We start from the raw sequence: 17,154 nt of genomic DNA, 5'->3' as shown, positions 1-17,154 counted from the left end.
CGTCAACATACACTTGAGACATGACCAAATATTTTGCATGTATCACACAGCATGGATTTGGGCACGGAGGTATATAAGGTATCTCATAAAACCCAAATACACGTGAGAAGGGATGGACTCTTCATTTTTTTTTAAACTATAGAATGGATGGAGTGGGCTTCCTCACTCCATCCACCATTCGGGTCAGTCAGTGTGCACCAACCACTTGATCCAATTCTTCACATAGTATATCTTTTGCTTTTACTTCTAGCGCCACCCCAGAGATAATACCTTTTTTTATTAACCCCTCCACCACCACCCCCCCTCTTCCACCATACCCTTGATAGGAACCCTGCTTTGAAGATCAAAACATTCCAATCTGATATCTTCTTGAGGCGCCGAACACACTCCTGTTCCATAGATACACAAAAAAATTAAATAAGCCCACTTCTTGTAACTCTCATCAACATCACCTCATCTACCATTTTTATAGAGACTTCAATCGGCTCTCCCAGGTACAAAATCGATACAAAAACTAGGCTTCGATTATAATAATACAAAATTAATCATAAAAAATTAAGATAAATAAAATGTATTTCAAATAAATAATCATAAAAAATAACCCACCATACTCCACTATTTAAAACTATTTTGTCCTACTTCAGGCCAACAGCCTGAAACGATGGGAAACCACCACTTAACACACTCTTTAACTCTTCTGACACCAAGTCTCGCACACCCAAATACCTCTCTGCAGCTGCCACCACAACCTCTCAACTTTCTGCGACTTACGTTCCATCCCTGCAGCACAGTTGATAACCATTGCTATAAATGCTAAAAATCCAATCTTGCTGAAACATATTTCACTTGTTGTCCTATCCCTCTGTAATGGTACAGATCTACTACTGACACCACTCCCCTCAGCATCCCTCCCACTTGACCCATCTTCCTCTACTTTCTTTACTGTATTTTTATTTATTATGGATCCCCATTAGCTGCTAACAAGTCAGCAGCTACTCTTCCTGGGGTTCGACAAAATGAAGGCAGTTATACAATTTTAAAAACATTATAATACATTCACAACAGAATTCACAACACACTAAGTGTGTCCCCTCGGCCCATACTCCACTACCACAAATCTACAACACCAAATCCATGTGTACGTGTGTGTATAGTACAAATGTTATCGTGTGTTGGTATGCATGTGTCCCCGCTGTTCCATAAGGTGTATTTTGATCTGTTTTTTAAAAATCTGATTCTACTGCTTGCATCAGTTACCTGATGTGGAATGTCGTCATGACTCTGTGTAGTACTGTGCACCTCCCATAGTCTGTTCTGGACTTGGGGACTGTGAAGAGACCTCTTGTGGCATGTCTAGTGGGGTATGCAATGGGTGTCTAAGCTGTGTGCTAGTCATTTAAAAAGACAGCTCAGTGCTTTCAACATGTCAATACCTCTCACAAATACAAGTAGTGAGGAAGTCAATCTCTCCTCTACTTTGAGCCAGGAGAGATTGACATGCATATTATTAATGTTTGCTCTCATGTGTACATCCAAGAGCCAGACGTGCTGCCATGTTCTGAGCCAATTGCAATTTTCCTAAGTCCCTCCTTGTGACACCTGACCATAAGACTGAACAGTAGTCCAAGTGTGACAAAACTAGAGCCTGTAGGACCTGCCTGGTTGATAGTGCTGTTTAAAGAAGGTAGAGCAGCTCTTTATTATGGACAGACTTCTCCCCATCATAGATACTGTTGTTTTGACCATGACAGTTTACAATCCAGGGTTACTCCAAGCAGGTTAGTCACCTCAACTTGCTCAATTTCCACATTATTTATTACAAGATTTAGTTGAGGTTTAGGGTTTAGTGAATGATTTGTCCCAAATACAATGATTTTTGTTTTTTGAAATATTTATGACTAACTTATTCCTTGCCACCCATTCTGAAACTAACTGCAGCTCTTTGTTAAGTTTTGCAGTCATTTAAGTTGCTGTAGTTAGTAAAGATTGAAAAAAGTAAAGGGGCCTAGACAGCTGCCCTGGGGAATTCCTGAATCTACCTGGATTATGTAGGAGAGACTTCCATTAAAGAACACCTTCTGTGTTCTGTTAGAAAGGTAACTCTTTATCCACAATATAGCAGGGGGTGTTTTTCCAGCAGCAGACTATAATCAATAATGTCAAAAGCCGCACGGAAGTCTAAGAAAACAGCCCCGACAATATTTTTATCATCAATTTCTCTCAGCCAATCATCAGACATTTGTGTAAGTGCTGTGCTTGTTGAATGTCCTTCCCTATAAGCATGCTGAAAGTCTGTTGTCAATTTGTTTACTGCAAAATGGCATTGTATCTGGTCAAACACCATTTTTTCCAAAACTTTACTAAGGGTTGTAACAGGCTGATTACTATTCTTAGGTAGCAGAATGACTTTTGCTTCCCTCCAGGCCTGAGGGCACACACTTTCTAGTAGGCTTAAATTGAAGATATGGAAAATAGGAGTGGCAGTATCGTCTACCAGTAATTTTCCATCCAAGTTGTCAGACCCCGGTGGCTTGACTTTACAGAATTCAAAATTACAATTCTTGTCTCTCATAATTTGGTCAGATATACTTGAATGCGTAGTGTCAGCATTTGTTGCTGGCATGTCATGCCTAAGTTTGTTTATCTTGCCAATGAAAAAATTATTAAAGTAGTTGGCAATATCATTCGGTTTTGTAATGATGAGCCATCTGATTCAATGAATGATGGAGCTGAGTTTGCCTTTTTTCCCAAAAATGTTGTTGAAGGTGCTCCAAAGCTTTTTACTAACATTCTTTGTCATTTATCTTTGTTTCATATTGTAGTTTCTTCTTTTTATTCAGTTTAGTCATATGATTTCTCATTTTGCAGTACGTTTGCCAATCGGTTATGCAGCCAGACTTATTTGCTATTCCTTTTGCCTCAACCCTCTCAACAATGCAATTTTTCAATTCATCATCAATCACTGGGGATTGAACAGTTTTTACAGTAATTTTCTTAATAGGTGCATACTTATTAGTAACTGGAATAAGCAATTTGATAAATGTGTCAAGTGCCATGTCTGTTTGCTCCTCATTACACACCACGGACCAACAAATATTCTTTACATCAACAACATATGAATCATGACAAAACGTATTGTATGACCTCTTATATACTATATTAGGCCCAGCCTTTGGAACTTTGGTTTTCCTAGATATGGCTACTATATTGTGATCACTACATCCAATGGATCTGGATACTGCTTTTAAGCACATTTCTGCAGCATTAATAAAGATGTGATCAATATATGTTCATTCCTGTGCTGTTTGTAACTACCCTGGTAGGTTGACTGATAACCTGAACCAGGTTGCAGGCACTGGTTACAGATTGAAGATTTTTCTTGAGTGGGCAGCTTGATGAAAGCCAGTCAATATTTCAGTCACCCAAAAAATATACCTCTGTTGATATCACATACATTATCAAGCGTTTCATACATGTTATCCAGATACTGACTGTTAGTACTTGGTGGTCTATATTCAGCTTCACAGAATGGGCTTTAGGTGAGGCAGATGAAGCTGTAGCCGTATTACTTCTACAGTATTTAACATGAGATACTCTCTAATCTTTACAGGAATGTGGTTATTGACTGTATCATCAAAGGTATTATCTAAGTGAGTTTCAGAGATAGTCAGAATATGAATGTCATCTGTTACTAGCAAGTTATTAATTTCATGAATCTTGTTTCTTAAGCTACATATGTTAGGGTGGGCTATTTGGAGCACTTTTCTGGGATGCTTGCTTGTTTTCATTGCTTTACTTGGAAGCTTAGCAGAAGTAGATATTCTCATGTTATTTATGTTAGTGCAGGGTGAGCTACACACAGTGGACTTCCTACTAGGGCACACAGCCTCACATGATTGCTGCATACAATAGCTGTAGGATCAGCAGAGGCATTCAGGGGAGTTAGAGGGACATACATTAGGTTACTTATATTGTGTCTACCAATGCCCCTGGTAAAATGTACATTTGCTAAAACATTATGATGACTCAGCAACACAATGGTAGGGATTAACTGAGCTGGGATTGGGTCATTGATAAGTCATTGTCTCAACGCAGCCTTATAATGCTGTGCTTCTATATCTGCATTGCTTGCCGTTTTGGGTTTTAATCTGGGTTTCTGTATAGCACTTTGTGACATCGGCTGATGTAAGAAGGGCTTTATAAATACATTTGATTGATTGACTGATTGATTGAAAGGATCCAGGAACCCAAATGATTTGGGTGGATCCCATCCTCCTTATAAAACGTGTTTTGTTTCCAAAAGGTATCGAAATGATCAGCAAAAGTTACACCCATTGAGCTGCAATAATCACATAGCCAGTTGTGAAGAGAAATAATTGTGCTAAAGCGTTCAATGCCACGATTCAGAGAGGGCACAGGGCCAGATATGATGGAACATTTATTAGTGTCCAGCAGAGAGTCAATCAGCTCTTTGAAATCCAGTTTAAACTGTTCAGAGCTGCCCTTCATAATGTAATTAAAACCCACATGGAATACGATAGAGTCAATGTCCATGTCCTGGCATAGTACATTCAGGAGCAGCTTAGTAATGTAATTTACTCAAGCTCCGGGATAGGACATTGTTCCTGGTGGAAAAAAGGTCACATTTCTTACCATGGAGCTGCCCAAAATCCCGGCTGGTGAGAAGGACGAGGAAATCCGCCCACTCCCACTCCTCACAGGATAGTGTAGTTTTCCGACAGATCCAGAGCAGGGACGGAATGTTGCAGACGTCAACTTCGAAATCATAGGGGATGGACATTTTTACATTTTTTACATTTTAGTCATTTAGCAGACGCTCATATCCAGAGCGACTTACAGTAGTGAATGCATACATTTCATTTCATGCATTTAAAAAAATATATATATTTTTTTTGTAGGAGTAGGAGTAGGAGTAGGCACAGCGGCAGCAGACACAGGTCCCCCAGCGACGAAGGTGCAGAAAGATCAGGCTCCAGGGACGCGAAACTATTCGTTGTTTGTATCCACTCCGGGCCTCTTGTTGGGAGTGTAGAATGCTTTGTGGCAGGCCGCTGTCTTCGGCTTCCATGGCTCAGAACATGCGACCATCGTTGATTGCCATGCCACGGAGCTGCATCCAACATGCGCGAATGACATCCAGCCACCAGTATAGAAAAGGTGAACATTCCACTCTGCGTTTTCCACAATTTCTTACGTAGGCTGGCTACCTCCGTGGTCAAGGAAGCCACCTCAAGCCTATAATCCTCAGCTAGAAAACAATTGCCGCATTGGAACTCTGAATGCTCCAGTTTGTTCCAAAACAAAGCGTAGTAGATACAGCTCCTACAGTGCTGGAACCGTTCATTTACCTCTCCAGACAAAGAGGGCTCCATTGGAAAACTCATCTGCCTCATCATATGACAACTTCTGCACTACTCTAACCCTGGAAACCTCAACCTGCCTCTCTCGCACCGGACATTTCTGATCCCCAGCCCCATGGGCACCCCTACAATTAACACATATCACTACTTTACCCAATCTGGGCGGCAGGTAGCCTAGTGGTTGGAGCGTTGGGCCAGTAACCGAAAGGTTGGTGGATCGAATCCCCGAGCTGACAAGGTAAAAATCTGTCGTTCTGCCCCTGAACAAGGCAGTTAACCCACTGTTCCTAGGCCGTCATTGTAAATAAGAATTTGTTCTTAACTGACTTGCCTAGTTAAATAAAAAAATCCTATACATTCCTTTGTCTCATGCCTTTCTGCAAATATCTCCCTCCTACACACTGCTGCCACATGCCCATAAACTTGACAACGTAATGTGTTTTGCACAAAAGCTCGTAAAGGATAAATGATATACTTCCTAACATGAGAATATCTACTTCTGCTAAGCTTCCAAGTAAAGGGTGGGGGAAAGACTCAACATCAAAACTCAAAAGAACAGACGACGACTACTCTGTTTCACCACTCATGCCACCCTGTCTGCGTTGCACCAAACGATGAGCATCACAAACACCAACTTTCACATTTACCTAATTTCAACGGCACCCTTTTCTTGAGAGCAAAACAATTCACATCTCTTGCCCCCATTCATTTAACGCTGAGCGCCTGCTCCCTCTGACCAGCACAAACAATTATCACAAGACCACTTCTGGTTACTCTCACCGATTCCACAACACCCAACTCCGTGTTCACCCACTCTGAAACACATACCACCTGCGATTCTAAGCCCTCATTCACGTCCATTTCTCCTGCTGTCTTTAGCTCACACTTTCTATCATCTCCATTTTTAACCACCCTTTTCCTCCCTCTCTCTCTTAGACCTCCTCTGCCTCTTTTTCCCTCCATTCCTCCTCCGTATTCAAAGTATACAGCTTTGTTCGAATACCCATACTAACATACTGTATACTACATACTTAATGAGTATATACTACATACTATATACTATTAGTTCATTTTCGTATAAGTTTGTGAACAGGATGCTTTCAGTTGAGTGTACAAGCTCTTCGCCTGTCCACCGGAAGTTGATGCTGTTGCTATGCAACCTCTTGCTAGCTAGTTAGCATAACAAATTAATAGTTAGACATCTTATAACTTCGGGTGTGTTTTTAAATTTAATGTGGAGTGCCAGAGTGGCTCGTAAATTCAGAGCGTTGTCAGATTGTCCGTTTTGTAAATTCAGAGCATTTCGCTCTCGGAGTGCACACTGGACGCTCTTGCCGAGGAGTACGGTTGATTTGAGCGTTCTGACCTTACAACGGCAGTCAAGCACCCAAGCTAACGTTGGCTAGCTTGTTAGCTACTTCCAGACACAAATGAGACCACTCTGACCATTTTACTAACACTAGTTTTCATGTCATCCCGAGTGTTTATGACTGTAACTGTGCTGCTGGCAGCAATTTAATTGCGCTTTTTTTGTCTACATTTACTTACACCGGCCATATTCAACGGGTGTTGAGCGCTTGTAAATTCATTATTCTGCGCTCTGGTACACTCAGACGAGAGTGCTCTGAATTCGGAGTAGATAGCCAGAGCGAATTTACGAAAGCACCAGAATGTCCATTGGGAACGCACAACGACTATACCATTTAGCTAAGCTAAGAATTACGAGAATACTCAAGTCAATAACCGTTGGGTAGTTAGATAGCGTATAGTTTATATATTGGCAAGTTTGATGTATAAGTAGCCAATTAACGTTAGATGGCTAGCTAACATACCGGTACATACTGCTGTGTCTTCTGATCCCTCCTGTCTCAGCCTCCAGTATTTATGCTGCAGTAGTTTATGTGTCGGGGGGCTAGGGTCAGTCTGTTACATCTGGAGTATTTCTCTTGTCTTATCCGGTGTCCTGTGTGAATTTAAATATGCTCTCTCTAATTCTCTCTTTCTCTCTTTCTCTCTTTCTGTCTTTCTCTCGGAGGACCTGAGCCCTAGGACCATGCCTCAGGACTACCTGGTATGATGACTCCTTGCTGTCCCCAGTCCACCTGGCCGTGCTGCTGCTCCAGTTTCAACTGTTCTGCCTGCGGCTATGGAACCCTGACCTGTTCACCGGACGTGCTTGTTGCACCCTCGACAACTACTATGATTATTATTATTTGACCATGCTGGTCATTTATGAACATTTTAACATCTTGACCATGTTCTGTTATAATATCCACCCTGCACAGCCAGAAGAGGACTGGCCACCCCTCATAGCCTGGTTCCTCTCTAGGTTTCTTCCTAGGTTTTTGGCCTTTCTAGGGAGTTTTTCCTAGGGAGTTTTTCCTAGCCACCGTGCTTCTTTCACATGCTTTGCTTGCTGTTTGGGGTTTTAGGCTGGGTTTCTGTACAGCACTTTGAGATATCAGCTGATGTACGAAGGGCTATATAAATACATTTGATTTGATTTGATTTTGATTTTGTTTTGATTTGATTTCTGTAATGATATGCTATATGGTTCGTAAGGACAGCGTAGCTAACAAATTGTCAGCCAACATAACATGTAAGGTAACTTCTTTTTAAAGTCATTACTTTATTACATTGCTGAACATTTTCTTAACATTTGTCCTAATTAGTTAAAGCAATGATTTTGTATCCGCTCTCGTTGTACTTCGGCTGCATATTTTCCGCCATTTTCTTCAAATCTGAAAACGATGTGAAGCCACGCTCATTTTATGAAGAATTTCATTATAGGCCATAAAGTAGTGTCCTCTGCTTCTATACTTCATATTTTGACAAATTTAGTACGACATCCGGGAACTTTTGGCATACTAACTATGTCCATATTATGACCAATAAGCATACTATATACTCAAATTAATGTCACAAATAGTGTGATTAGTGCGGTTAGTATGAGTATTCGAACACCGCTTACATCTCCTTATGATAATACTGCACTTCTCCTGACATACATCTTGTTCTTGCCTTCTCAAGGGACGCTATTTAACCGGCTGTCACAATCTTTGTACAATCAGCACGAACCTCCTGGAGCTGTCTGTACCTCTTCAAATCCCTTAAAGATTTGGTCATGAGTTGTTGACCTCTAGTCAAGCTGGCACCTCTATGGGGTAATGCTTTGTGTTAATTATTTGCATGTGGAAAGCAATGCCGAGACAAATGGAGGAGGAATGGAGGGGGGAAAAAGAGGGAGAAGTGGTCTAAGAGAGTGAGGGAAGAAGAGGGTGAGCTTGAGCCAGATAAAAATGGTGGAAAAAAGGGAGATGGTTTGTCAAAGAATAATGGTATAAAGTGTAAGCAGAGGGAGCTGAAGACAGGAGGAGAAATGAAAGTGAATGAGGGTGAAGTATCAGAGGTGGTAGGTGAGGTAAAGTCATTGAAGACTGACGTATGCACCGAGGATCAGGATGAATAAGAGTCTGACAGTAGGAGTGAAGTTTATGGAAAAAGTGGACTTTTGCCTTTTGGCTGACCCATTTGTGGTTTCATGGTGGGTGAAAAAAGAGTTGGGTCATGTGGAATCGGCGAGGGTAACTAGAAGTGGTCTAGTGATAATTGTTTCTGTTGGGCAGAGGAAGAATGCGCTTGAAGTAAAACGAATGGGGGTAAGTAAAGTGAAGTGTTTCGTTCTCAAGAAAAAGGAACCAATGAAAGGAGTGATAACTGGGGTAGCAGTAGATATAAACGTTGACCAGTTGAGGGCAAAGATTCCCGTTGTATGTGATGCTCGTCATTTGATGCAATGCAGAAAGGGTGGTGAGAATGGGGAAACAGAAGAGTCATTGTTCTTTTGAGTTTTGAAGTTGAGTCTTTGCCTGACAAAGTGAAGTTAGGATATATAAGTTATCCTGTACAAGCGTATGTGCCAAATACTTTAAGATTTTACAGGTGTCAAGCTTATGGGCATGTGGCAGCAGTGTGTAGGAGGGAGGGTCCAGCGTGTGAGAAATGTGCAGAAGGGCATGAGACAAAGGAATGTGTAGTATTGGGGAAAGTAGTAGGGGTGCCCATGGATTGTAGGGTGCCCATGGAGCTGGGGATCAGAAATGTCCCGTTCAAGAGAGGCAGGTTGAGGTTTCCAGGGTTAAAGTAGAGCAGAAGTTGTCAGTGAAGAAAGTAGAGGAAGATGGGTTAAGGGGGAGGAGAAGTGAGAGTAGTAGAGATATACCAGTACAGAGGGATAGGCCAAAAAGTGAAATAAGTTTCAGTAAGATTGGATTTTTAGCATTTATAGCAATGGTTATTAATTGTACTGCAGGGATGGATCGGAAGTCTCAGAGAATTGAGGTCGTGGTGGTATTTTGGTGTGCAAGACTTGACAGCAGAATAGTTACATTACGTGTTAAGTGGTGATGTCCCATCCTTTCAGGGTGATGGCAAGAGGTAGGAATGAATACATTTAATTAGTGGAGTAGGGCGGTGTTTATTTTATTTTAATAATTTTGAAATTAGTGAGTATAGTGTTAGATAGTAGGGTATTTATTTAGTACATTTTTCTTTTTCAATTAAAGTATAAGGGAGTTGTACTCCAGTCTAGTAGGTGGCGGTAATGCAACAAATTGGATGCCAACCACCGTTAAACCTCATAGAAGAAGAAGTTGTTGACCCCCCTAGTGACCACTGTCTGTAAGTACACGTTAGAACTAGACCCGGAAGCGGCGTGTACAGGGCTGAAACCAAGGAGACAGCATGGCGGAATACACAGGTACACGTGAGATACGTAAATAGTGATAGAAAACTATAATAATAGAAATAATGAATGGTGATCTACAGAGAACGGTCATCATATTGTAATTGGGATATTTTGTACTTAAAAGAGTTGTTAATTTGAAGTCTTGTAATGTTGCTTGTGTAGCTAGCTAACTAAATTAGCTAACGTATTTCATATACCGGTATACAAACTAACTAACCAGCTTGATAGCTGAGCTTGTGTTGACTATACTCCAAGCAGCTTATTGGATTACCACGTTACCTCATATTAAACGAAACCTGCATTGAAAAAATGTGGTTGAACTTGTAATGGGAATGCCCGTTGGCTACAGCCAGTTCATGCAATGTTTGACACTGACACCAAAGATGATTATAATATTCTTTTCCGTGCTGACTGACACCTTTGCTGACACTGTGACAGATCACGACGGTGGGGCAGGGGACGATGTGCCCGATCTCTCAGACAGTGATAATGAGGAACAGTGGCAGTGGATGGAGGCCAATGACAACAACGTTCAAGTTACTTGCTTATTCTGTGACAAGTGTGTATCATTGTTTTTTTTTAAGCAACTCACTGATACATTTAATCTGGTGTGAAATAGTTGTCTCTCTCTGAAAGTGTTGATGGTTAAAATATATCTTGTCCCTCATGTTTTCTCAGGATGTCAAATTCTGGACCAGAAACACTACAACACTGCCTAGTAGAGCATCAAGTCGACCTTGTAGAAGTGGTTAAGAAACACAGTAAGTTTGCAAACTTCTCTTATAAAGAGTTATCATTGTTTTAAGGTCATGATATAATCCATCCTCCTCACATCTGACGTTGTTAAAATCCTTCCCCGTAGAATTAGATGACTATGGCTACATCAAGATGATAAACTACATACGGACAGAGGTAAGCACATATCCCATCCCTTATTGTGTTTTGATACAGAGTGACTTCAGACCTTTGGCCAAAGCATGGTCCAGGTAAAATAGTAATGACCCAGATCTCATCCTTGCATTTTGTCATTTCAAAGTGTAGTCGTCTCTCGAAGCTGAGATTGAGGTTAGACATTTTATAGAAATTGTCATTGCAAAAGAACAGAAGGTGTTTAGACTACCTGATAGAAATGCCTTTTGGGCAAATCCGCGCCAGAAGTGCCCAACGATAGTTATACTGAACAAAAATATGAACGCAACATGTAAAGTGTTGGTTTCATGAGCTGAAATAAAAGATCCCACAAACAGAAAACGTATTTCTCTCAAATTTGCCAAGATAATCCATCCACCTGACAGGTGTGGCATATCAAGAAGCTGATTAAACAGCATGATCATTTCACAAGTGTATTTGGCTGGGGACAATAAAAGGCCACTCTAAAATGTGCAATTTTGTCTCACAACACAATGAAACAGTTGTCTCAAGTTTTGAGGGAGGGTGCAACTGGCATGCTGACTGCAGGAATGTCCACCAGAGCTGTTGGCAGAACATTTTATTTAAATTTCTCTACCATAAGTCGCCTCCAATGTAGTTTTAGAGAATTTAGCAGTACGTCCAACTGGCCTCACAGCTGTAGACCACGTGTAACCACACCACCCCATGACCTCCACATCTGGCTTCTTCACCTGCGGGATTGTCTGGGGGGGGGGTCTGGCTCCAAAGTGGGTAAGCCTATGCCCTCCCAGGCCCACCCATGGCCGTATCCAAACTAATTACTGAGAAATAATCAAAGTTAGGAATAAAATCAGGAAGGGTATTTTTTTATTATCCATAAATTATTTTAAAGAAATTGTGACTAAACAGTATTCATATTTCAGAGCATCCGATAAGGTTTCAAATGACACCACACTGGCTTTGTAGCATCTACAAGCTAATCATTGTAGTGTCTTATGTCACACATTTCCCAACTTTCATGTATTATTATGTTGGATACAGATTTCAAATGTATGCCAAACATCCTTCCCTCAAAGAACCTTTCCAGGGATTTAATTTCAGGAAAATCTAAAACATCAGAATTATCTTTGGGCCTATCTTGTGTGGGAAGCCCTATTGCTGATATTATTGCAGGCATGCAGTGTGCAGGAGCCTTTTCCAACACGCATGTAAACAGAAACATAATTATAGATGTGCAATGGTATTTTTCATAGATCCTTTATAGCTATGATTTGATTAATCGTGAATTTTAGGTTCTCGAACCTCCGAAATTAATCAGTTACTTCTGTGTCTTCTATGTCGTACCAAATACATCCCTGGTTTTCCAAGTTCATGGACAATAATGGCTGTGTGTTTGTGTTTGCAGAAGTGCAGTGGGCAGAGCTTGTCTACGCTGCCTGAGTGTTCCATTCCCTGGGAGAGTGATGAGTACATGAGGCCAGCTTTACAGGATGACCCCTTACTGCAGATAGGTACTGGTGTTCACAGGTTCATTGTTCATTGTTCAACTCAAACGCCTCAATTTAATCAAGTGCAGATAAAGGGTAACTGCATTGCAGGTATATTTAGAATGTTTTCACCAGATGTGGGGTTTTGCATCAAAGTCCTATGTTGTTTTAAAGAACAACTTGAACCTGTTTAAAACCGACAAAGCCTTTATGCTGTTCATATAAACCGAGTGAAACTGCAGTGCTGTTTTATTTTATCTGGTATTATTTGAGTTGGTGCAACCCATTAGTGCTTCATTGTGACTGGAAATTTGCATGGGGTGACGTTACTGGCATGGTTCACACAAAGGAGGTTGGGAGAATTGTATGTTGGGCAGAGATGCGATTGTACACAGTACTATCAGTAGAGTAGGCAGTCATTATCTTCCCGTTTTTGAAATGTGTTCAAGTGAGTCTCTCCCTTTTGTTAGATCTGGAAGAACTGTGTGAGGGGATGGGGATGTTGGTTGGCCCCTCTACTGGGGGCCAGTGTGAAGCCAGCCGCTCCTCTGATGCTCTTCTGCAGAGGGCCCAGGCTGCAGAGGAGAGGGCCCAGCGCACAGAGGAGGCACTGGCCAGAGCCATGGACGACCTACACAAACTCAAGTCAGTGCTGCCCACACTATTATGAACATTTCCGTTAATTACTGCTACTTACTACTACTACTACTACTACTACTACTACTAGTACTGTTATTAGCATCACCACTACTACCACTTCTGATATTATTACAGAAATACAAATTACTACCTTAACCCTTTACACTCAAGGGAATTGGCCTATATGGATAGGGTCAAATTGAAATGTTTCTAACAGAAGAAATATGAGAAGCATATGCATAACCATGGTAGCAATTGAAAGGGGAAAAAATGGAAGGTGCTCAACCACCATTGAAAACGCATTATTTTATTTAAGCTTTTAATAGTTGCTTCAAGAAAATGTGTTTTTTAACCTGTCTGGGAACGTGGGACGCTTAGTCAACAGCCAGCGGAATCGCGTCGCGCGAAATACAAAACCTCATAAATGCTATAACTTCAATTTCTCAAACATATGACTATTTTACACCATTTTATAGATACACCTCTCCTGAATCGAACCACGTTGTCCAATTTCAAAAAGGCTTTACAGCAAAAGCAAAACATTAGATTATGTTAGGAGAGTACCCTGCCCAAAAAAATCACACTGCCATTTTCAAAGCAACTAGCATGCATCACAAATACCCAAACCACAGCTAAATGCAGCACTAACCTTTGACAATCTTCATCAGATGACACTCCTAGGACATCATGTTACACAATACATGCATTTTTTGTTCGATAAAGTTCATATTTATATATAAAAACAGCATTTTACATCGGCGCGTGACGTTCAGAAAATATTTTCCCTCAAATGCTTCTGGTGAATCAGCGCTACAATTTACAAAATTACTATTCGAAAAACATTGTTAAAATGTAATATTGTCATTCAAAGAATTATAGATTAACATCTCGTGAATGCAACCACATTGCCAGATTTAAAAATAACTTTACTGGGAAATCACACTTTGCAAATAAACGACGTGGTATGCTCAGAAAAATAGGCTAGGCGATACATGTTAGCGCCATCTTGGAACCATCTAAAATCAAATATACTATTGTAAATATTCCCTTACCTTTGATTATCTTCAGCAGAAGGCATTTCCAGGAATCCCAGGTCCACAACAAATGTAGTTTTGTTCGAAAAAGTTAATAATTTATGTCCCAATAGTCCCTTCTTGTTAGCGCGTACCGAAGGCTACTCATAATGTACTGAAGCGCACGGACTTGTCGTCACGAATGTGCAAAAAAAATATATTTACGTTCGTTCAAACATGTCAAACGTTGTATAACATAAATCTTTAGGGCCTTTTTCAACCAGAGCTTCAATAATATTCAAGGCGGACGATTGCATTGTCTTACTAAACGTTTCGGAATGAAAGGGTTCCCATGGGCGCCCGCGTCATAGTAGTAATGGCCCTCCCCCTGTGACCAACTTCCCAAGCCTCTCTTTGGGTCAGTTTCTACCATAGAAGACTCAAACCACTTTGAAAAGACTGTTGACATCTAGTGGAAGCCTTAGGAAGTGCTAAATGATTAATAAGTCCCTGTGTGTTTCAATGGCAAAGGTTTGAAGTGATTCCACACATCAGATTTCCATTTCCTGTTAGGATTTGTCTCAGGGTTTTGACTGCCATATGAGTTCTGTTATACTCACAGACACCATTCAAACAGTTTTAGAAACTTTAGTGTTTTCTATCCAAATCTACTAATTATATGCATATTCTAGTTACTGGGCAGGAGTAGTAACCAGATTAAATCGGGTACGTTTTTTATCCGGCCGTGCAAATACTGCCCCCTATCCCCAACAGGTTATTAATGGTAAGCGAGCGTTGCGCCTTTTCCTTTTCGGGAAATGATCAGAACAAAGGTGAGGACACAACAGTTCACCTGATACGACCGAATCAAGAGATCCTGACCTCTGATGTAAAGTGTATATATATATAAAGTATATGTTTTAATACATTTTTTACTTTACCTTTTATTTAACTAGGCAAGTCAGTTAAGAACAAATTCTTATTTACAATGACAGCCTCCAGTGTCCTCAATTGCGCAATCAAAACGCATTTTCTATTCCTCTCCTTGTGGCACTCAGTGGGAGAAGGATTTTTTTTACATGCACAATCAAGTCAAAGGGTCGCAAATTGCGACCAAATGGATCCCTGCATTTGATGGCACTGGTGTTTCTCTCTCACACATGCACCTCCCACCTGCGGCCAGCAGAGGGACTCAGTGAACTCAGTATTGCAGAGGCCTTTTCTTTGTTTAGGAGGAAAAGGAGAAGGGAGGGAAAATTCCACTGCTGCATAGTTGGGGGGATATAGATGCTCTCTTTCCATTTACTGCTATGTCCTGTTGGATGGTTGTGCGGTTGGTGCTGTAAGTGTGTGACTGTGCTGCGGTAAATCTGTTCCAATACATTCCGGATAGAAGTTGCCCGTAAGTGCTGATCTAGAATCAGCCAATCTGAACCTTAAACCATGGTGGTGGTGGGGGGGGTGCAAAACTGACCTTAGATCAGGGTCTAGGGGCAACCTCATCCTACTCTGTTGTAAAATACTATGGTATTTGTTTCAGGTTGCTGGCCCAGGGTCTAGTATTGAATGCGGATGTGGGTCGGGGCACCGGGTCCTTGGGCGCCGTGGCTGAGCTCCGGGAGGACGAGGACGAGGCCTACTTCAGCTCATATGGCCACTACAGCATCCATGAGGAGATGCTTAAGGTCCGCTACCACAATGGCATGCCTGCACATATGCATACACTTATGCCCTCTTCTTCTTAATTCAGTAGCCACTGCAGAGAGAGGAGGGACGCAGGTTTAGCAGAGCGGTTTATCCTACAGGCTCGATGTAGCGTTAAATGTAAATGATCATCTCTATGCAAACTATGATGTTGATGACATGACGTTTTTCTCAGTGACAAATCAGCAATAAGGAGTGAGCTCTCATGCAAAACATCAGCATTACTATAACATGGTGGGGATTTGAGATCTGGTAATTGTATTTCACACTTCTTAAGCATTATAAGTTGTGTGTGTGGAAGGGGAGGGGTGGGTGGGAATGCTAGGTAGTGAACCCTCTCTTCCTCTCTCACTTACCGCAGTGCTTCGACATGATCCATTCCCGCTCTCTGATTGGTGCTTAGCACTGTTAATGTTTGCGTCATAAATGTATATACGTCAGACTAAACTCCATCAAAAACCTTTCCCCGGAGGAAAAAGGAACCACGTTTGCGGTAGAAGTTCGTCAACTCTTTTATGGACTGCCATAAAGTGGATCACTGTTGGTCACGGTGTGTGTGTGTGTGTGAGCGAGTGAGCGAGAGCGTGCTTAAGACAGGGCAAGAGAGAAAGTGAGTCTCACCATTTAACCCTCCCACTTCCTTCCCTGCCCCGTCATCAAAGTTCAGTCTGTTTCTCCGGGCAAGTTATCGAAGATAAATCTTGAAGAATCAATTCTCTATTAGTAGATGCTCTGGTTTTCAATCATCCTTGCTCCAAGGATCCTTCACTACTCCTCATGTCAGACCAATATAATGAATATGAGGTCAGGTTTCATGTCAGATCAATCAATCAAATTTATTTATAAAGCCCTTTTTACATCAGCCGATGTCACAAAGTGCTGTACAGAAACCCAGCCTAAAACCCCAAACAGCAAGCAGTGCAGATGTAGAAGCAGTCTTTGGATCGGATTTAACAGATCGGATTTAAACTTCTAATTGATTTGTAATTTATTTCAACTCCATGGGGTGGGGGTGGTTTCCTTGACACTGTTAAACCTAGTACTGGACTAAAAGCAAGCTCAATGGAGAATCTCTGTTTCTGGGAAACCGCTCCTATTGGGATTTAACTGTAATTTGGCAAAATATTTGATGGTTTGTTCTGTTTCTGTCAACACACCAACAGCATGCGAAGGCATCATCCGAAATGAGTGCGGAGAAGTTGTGCGTTTTAAATGTGTGTTTCACATTTCTGAAAAGCGTAAGGATTTGATTGGCAGGTTAATTAGCCCGTCTTGACCGACTAGATTCCACA

At 41.3% G+C, this 17,154-nt stretch overlaps 1 protein-coding gene across 1 annotated transcript in view; it reads left to right on the top strand.

Moving 5' to 3' along the window:
- Positions 1-10,119: 10,119 nt before the first annotated feature.
- The window catches only part of prmt3 (protein arginine methyltransferase 3), a 96,331-nt gene continuing 89,296 nt past the window's right edge, over positions 10,120-17,154 (top strand). Inside the window, exons 1-7 of the mRNA NM_001140336.1 lie at positions 10,120-10,140; positions 10,567-10,687; positions 10,807-10,889; positions 10,991-11,040; positions 12,425-12,530; positions 12,977-13,151; positions 15,699-15,843. Coding sequence (NP_001133808.1) covers positions 10,125-10,140; positions 10,567-10,687; positions 10,807-10,889; positions 10,991-11,040; positions 12,425-12,530; positions 12,977-13,151; positions 15,699-15,843 — 696 coding nt within the window. The 5' untranslated portion in view covers positions 10,120-10,124. The remainder of the gene's footprint in view (positions 10,141-10,566; positions 10,688-10,806; positions 10,890-10,990; positions 11,041-12,424; positions 12,531-12,976; positions 13,152-15,698; positions 15,844-17,154) is intronic.

The sequence above is a fragment of the Salmo salar genome, chromosome ssa26 (genome assembly GCF_905237065.1).
Source record: "Salmo salar chromosome ssa26, Ssal_v3.1, whole genome shotgun sequence".
NCBI classification, from domain to species: domain Eukaryota; kingdom Metazoa; phylum Chordata; class Actinopteri; order Salmoniformes; family Salmonidae; genus Salmo; species Salmo salar.
The sequence above is the reverse complement of the archived record's forward strand: the minus strand, read 5'-3'. Positions and strand labels throughout refer to the sequence as shown.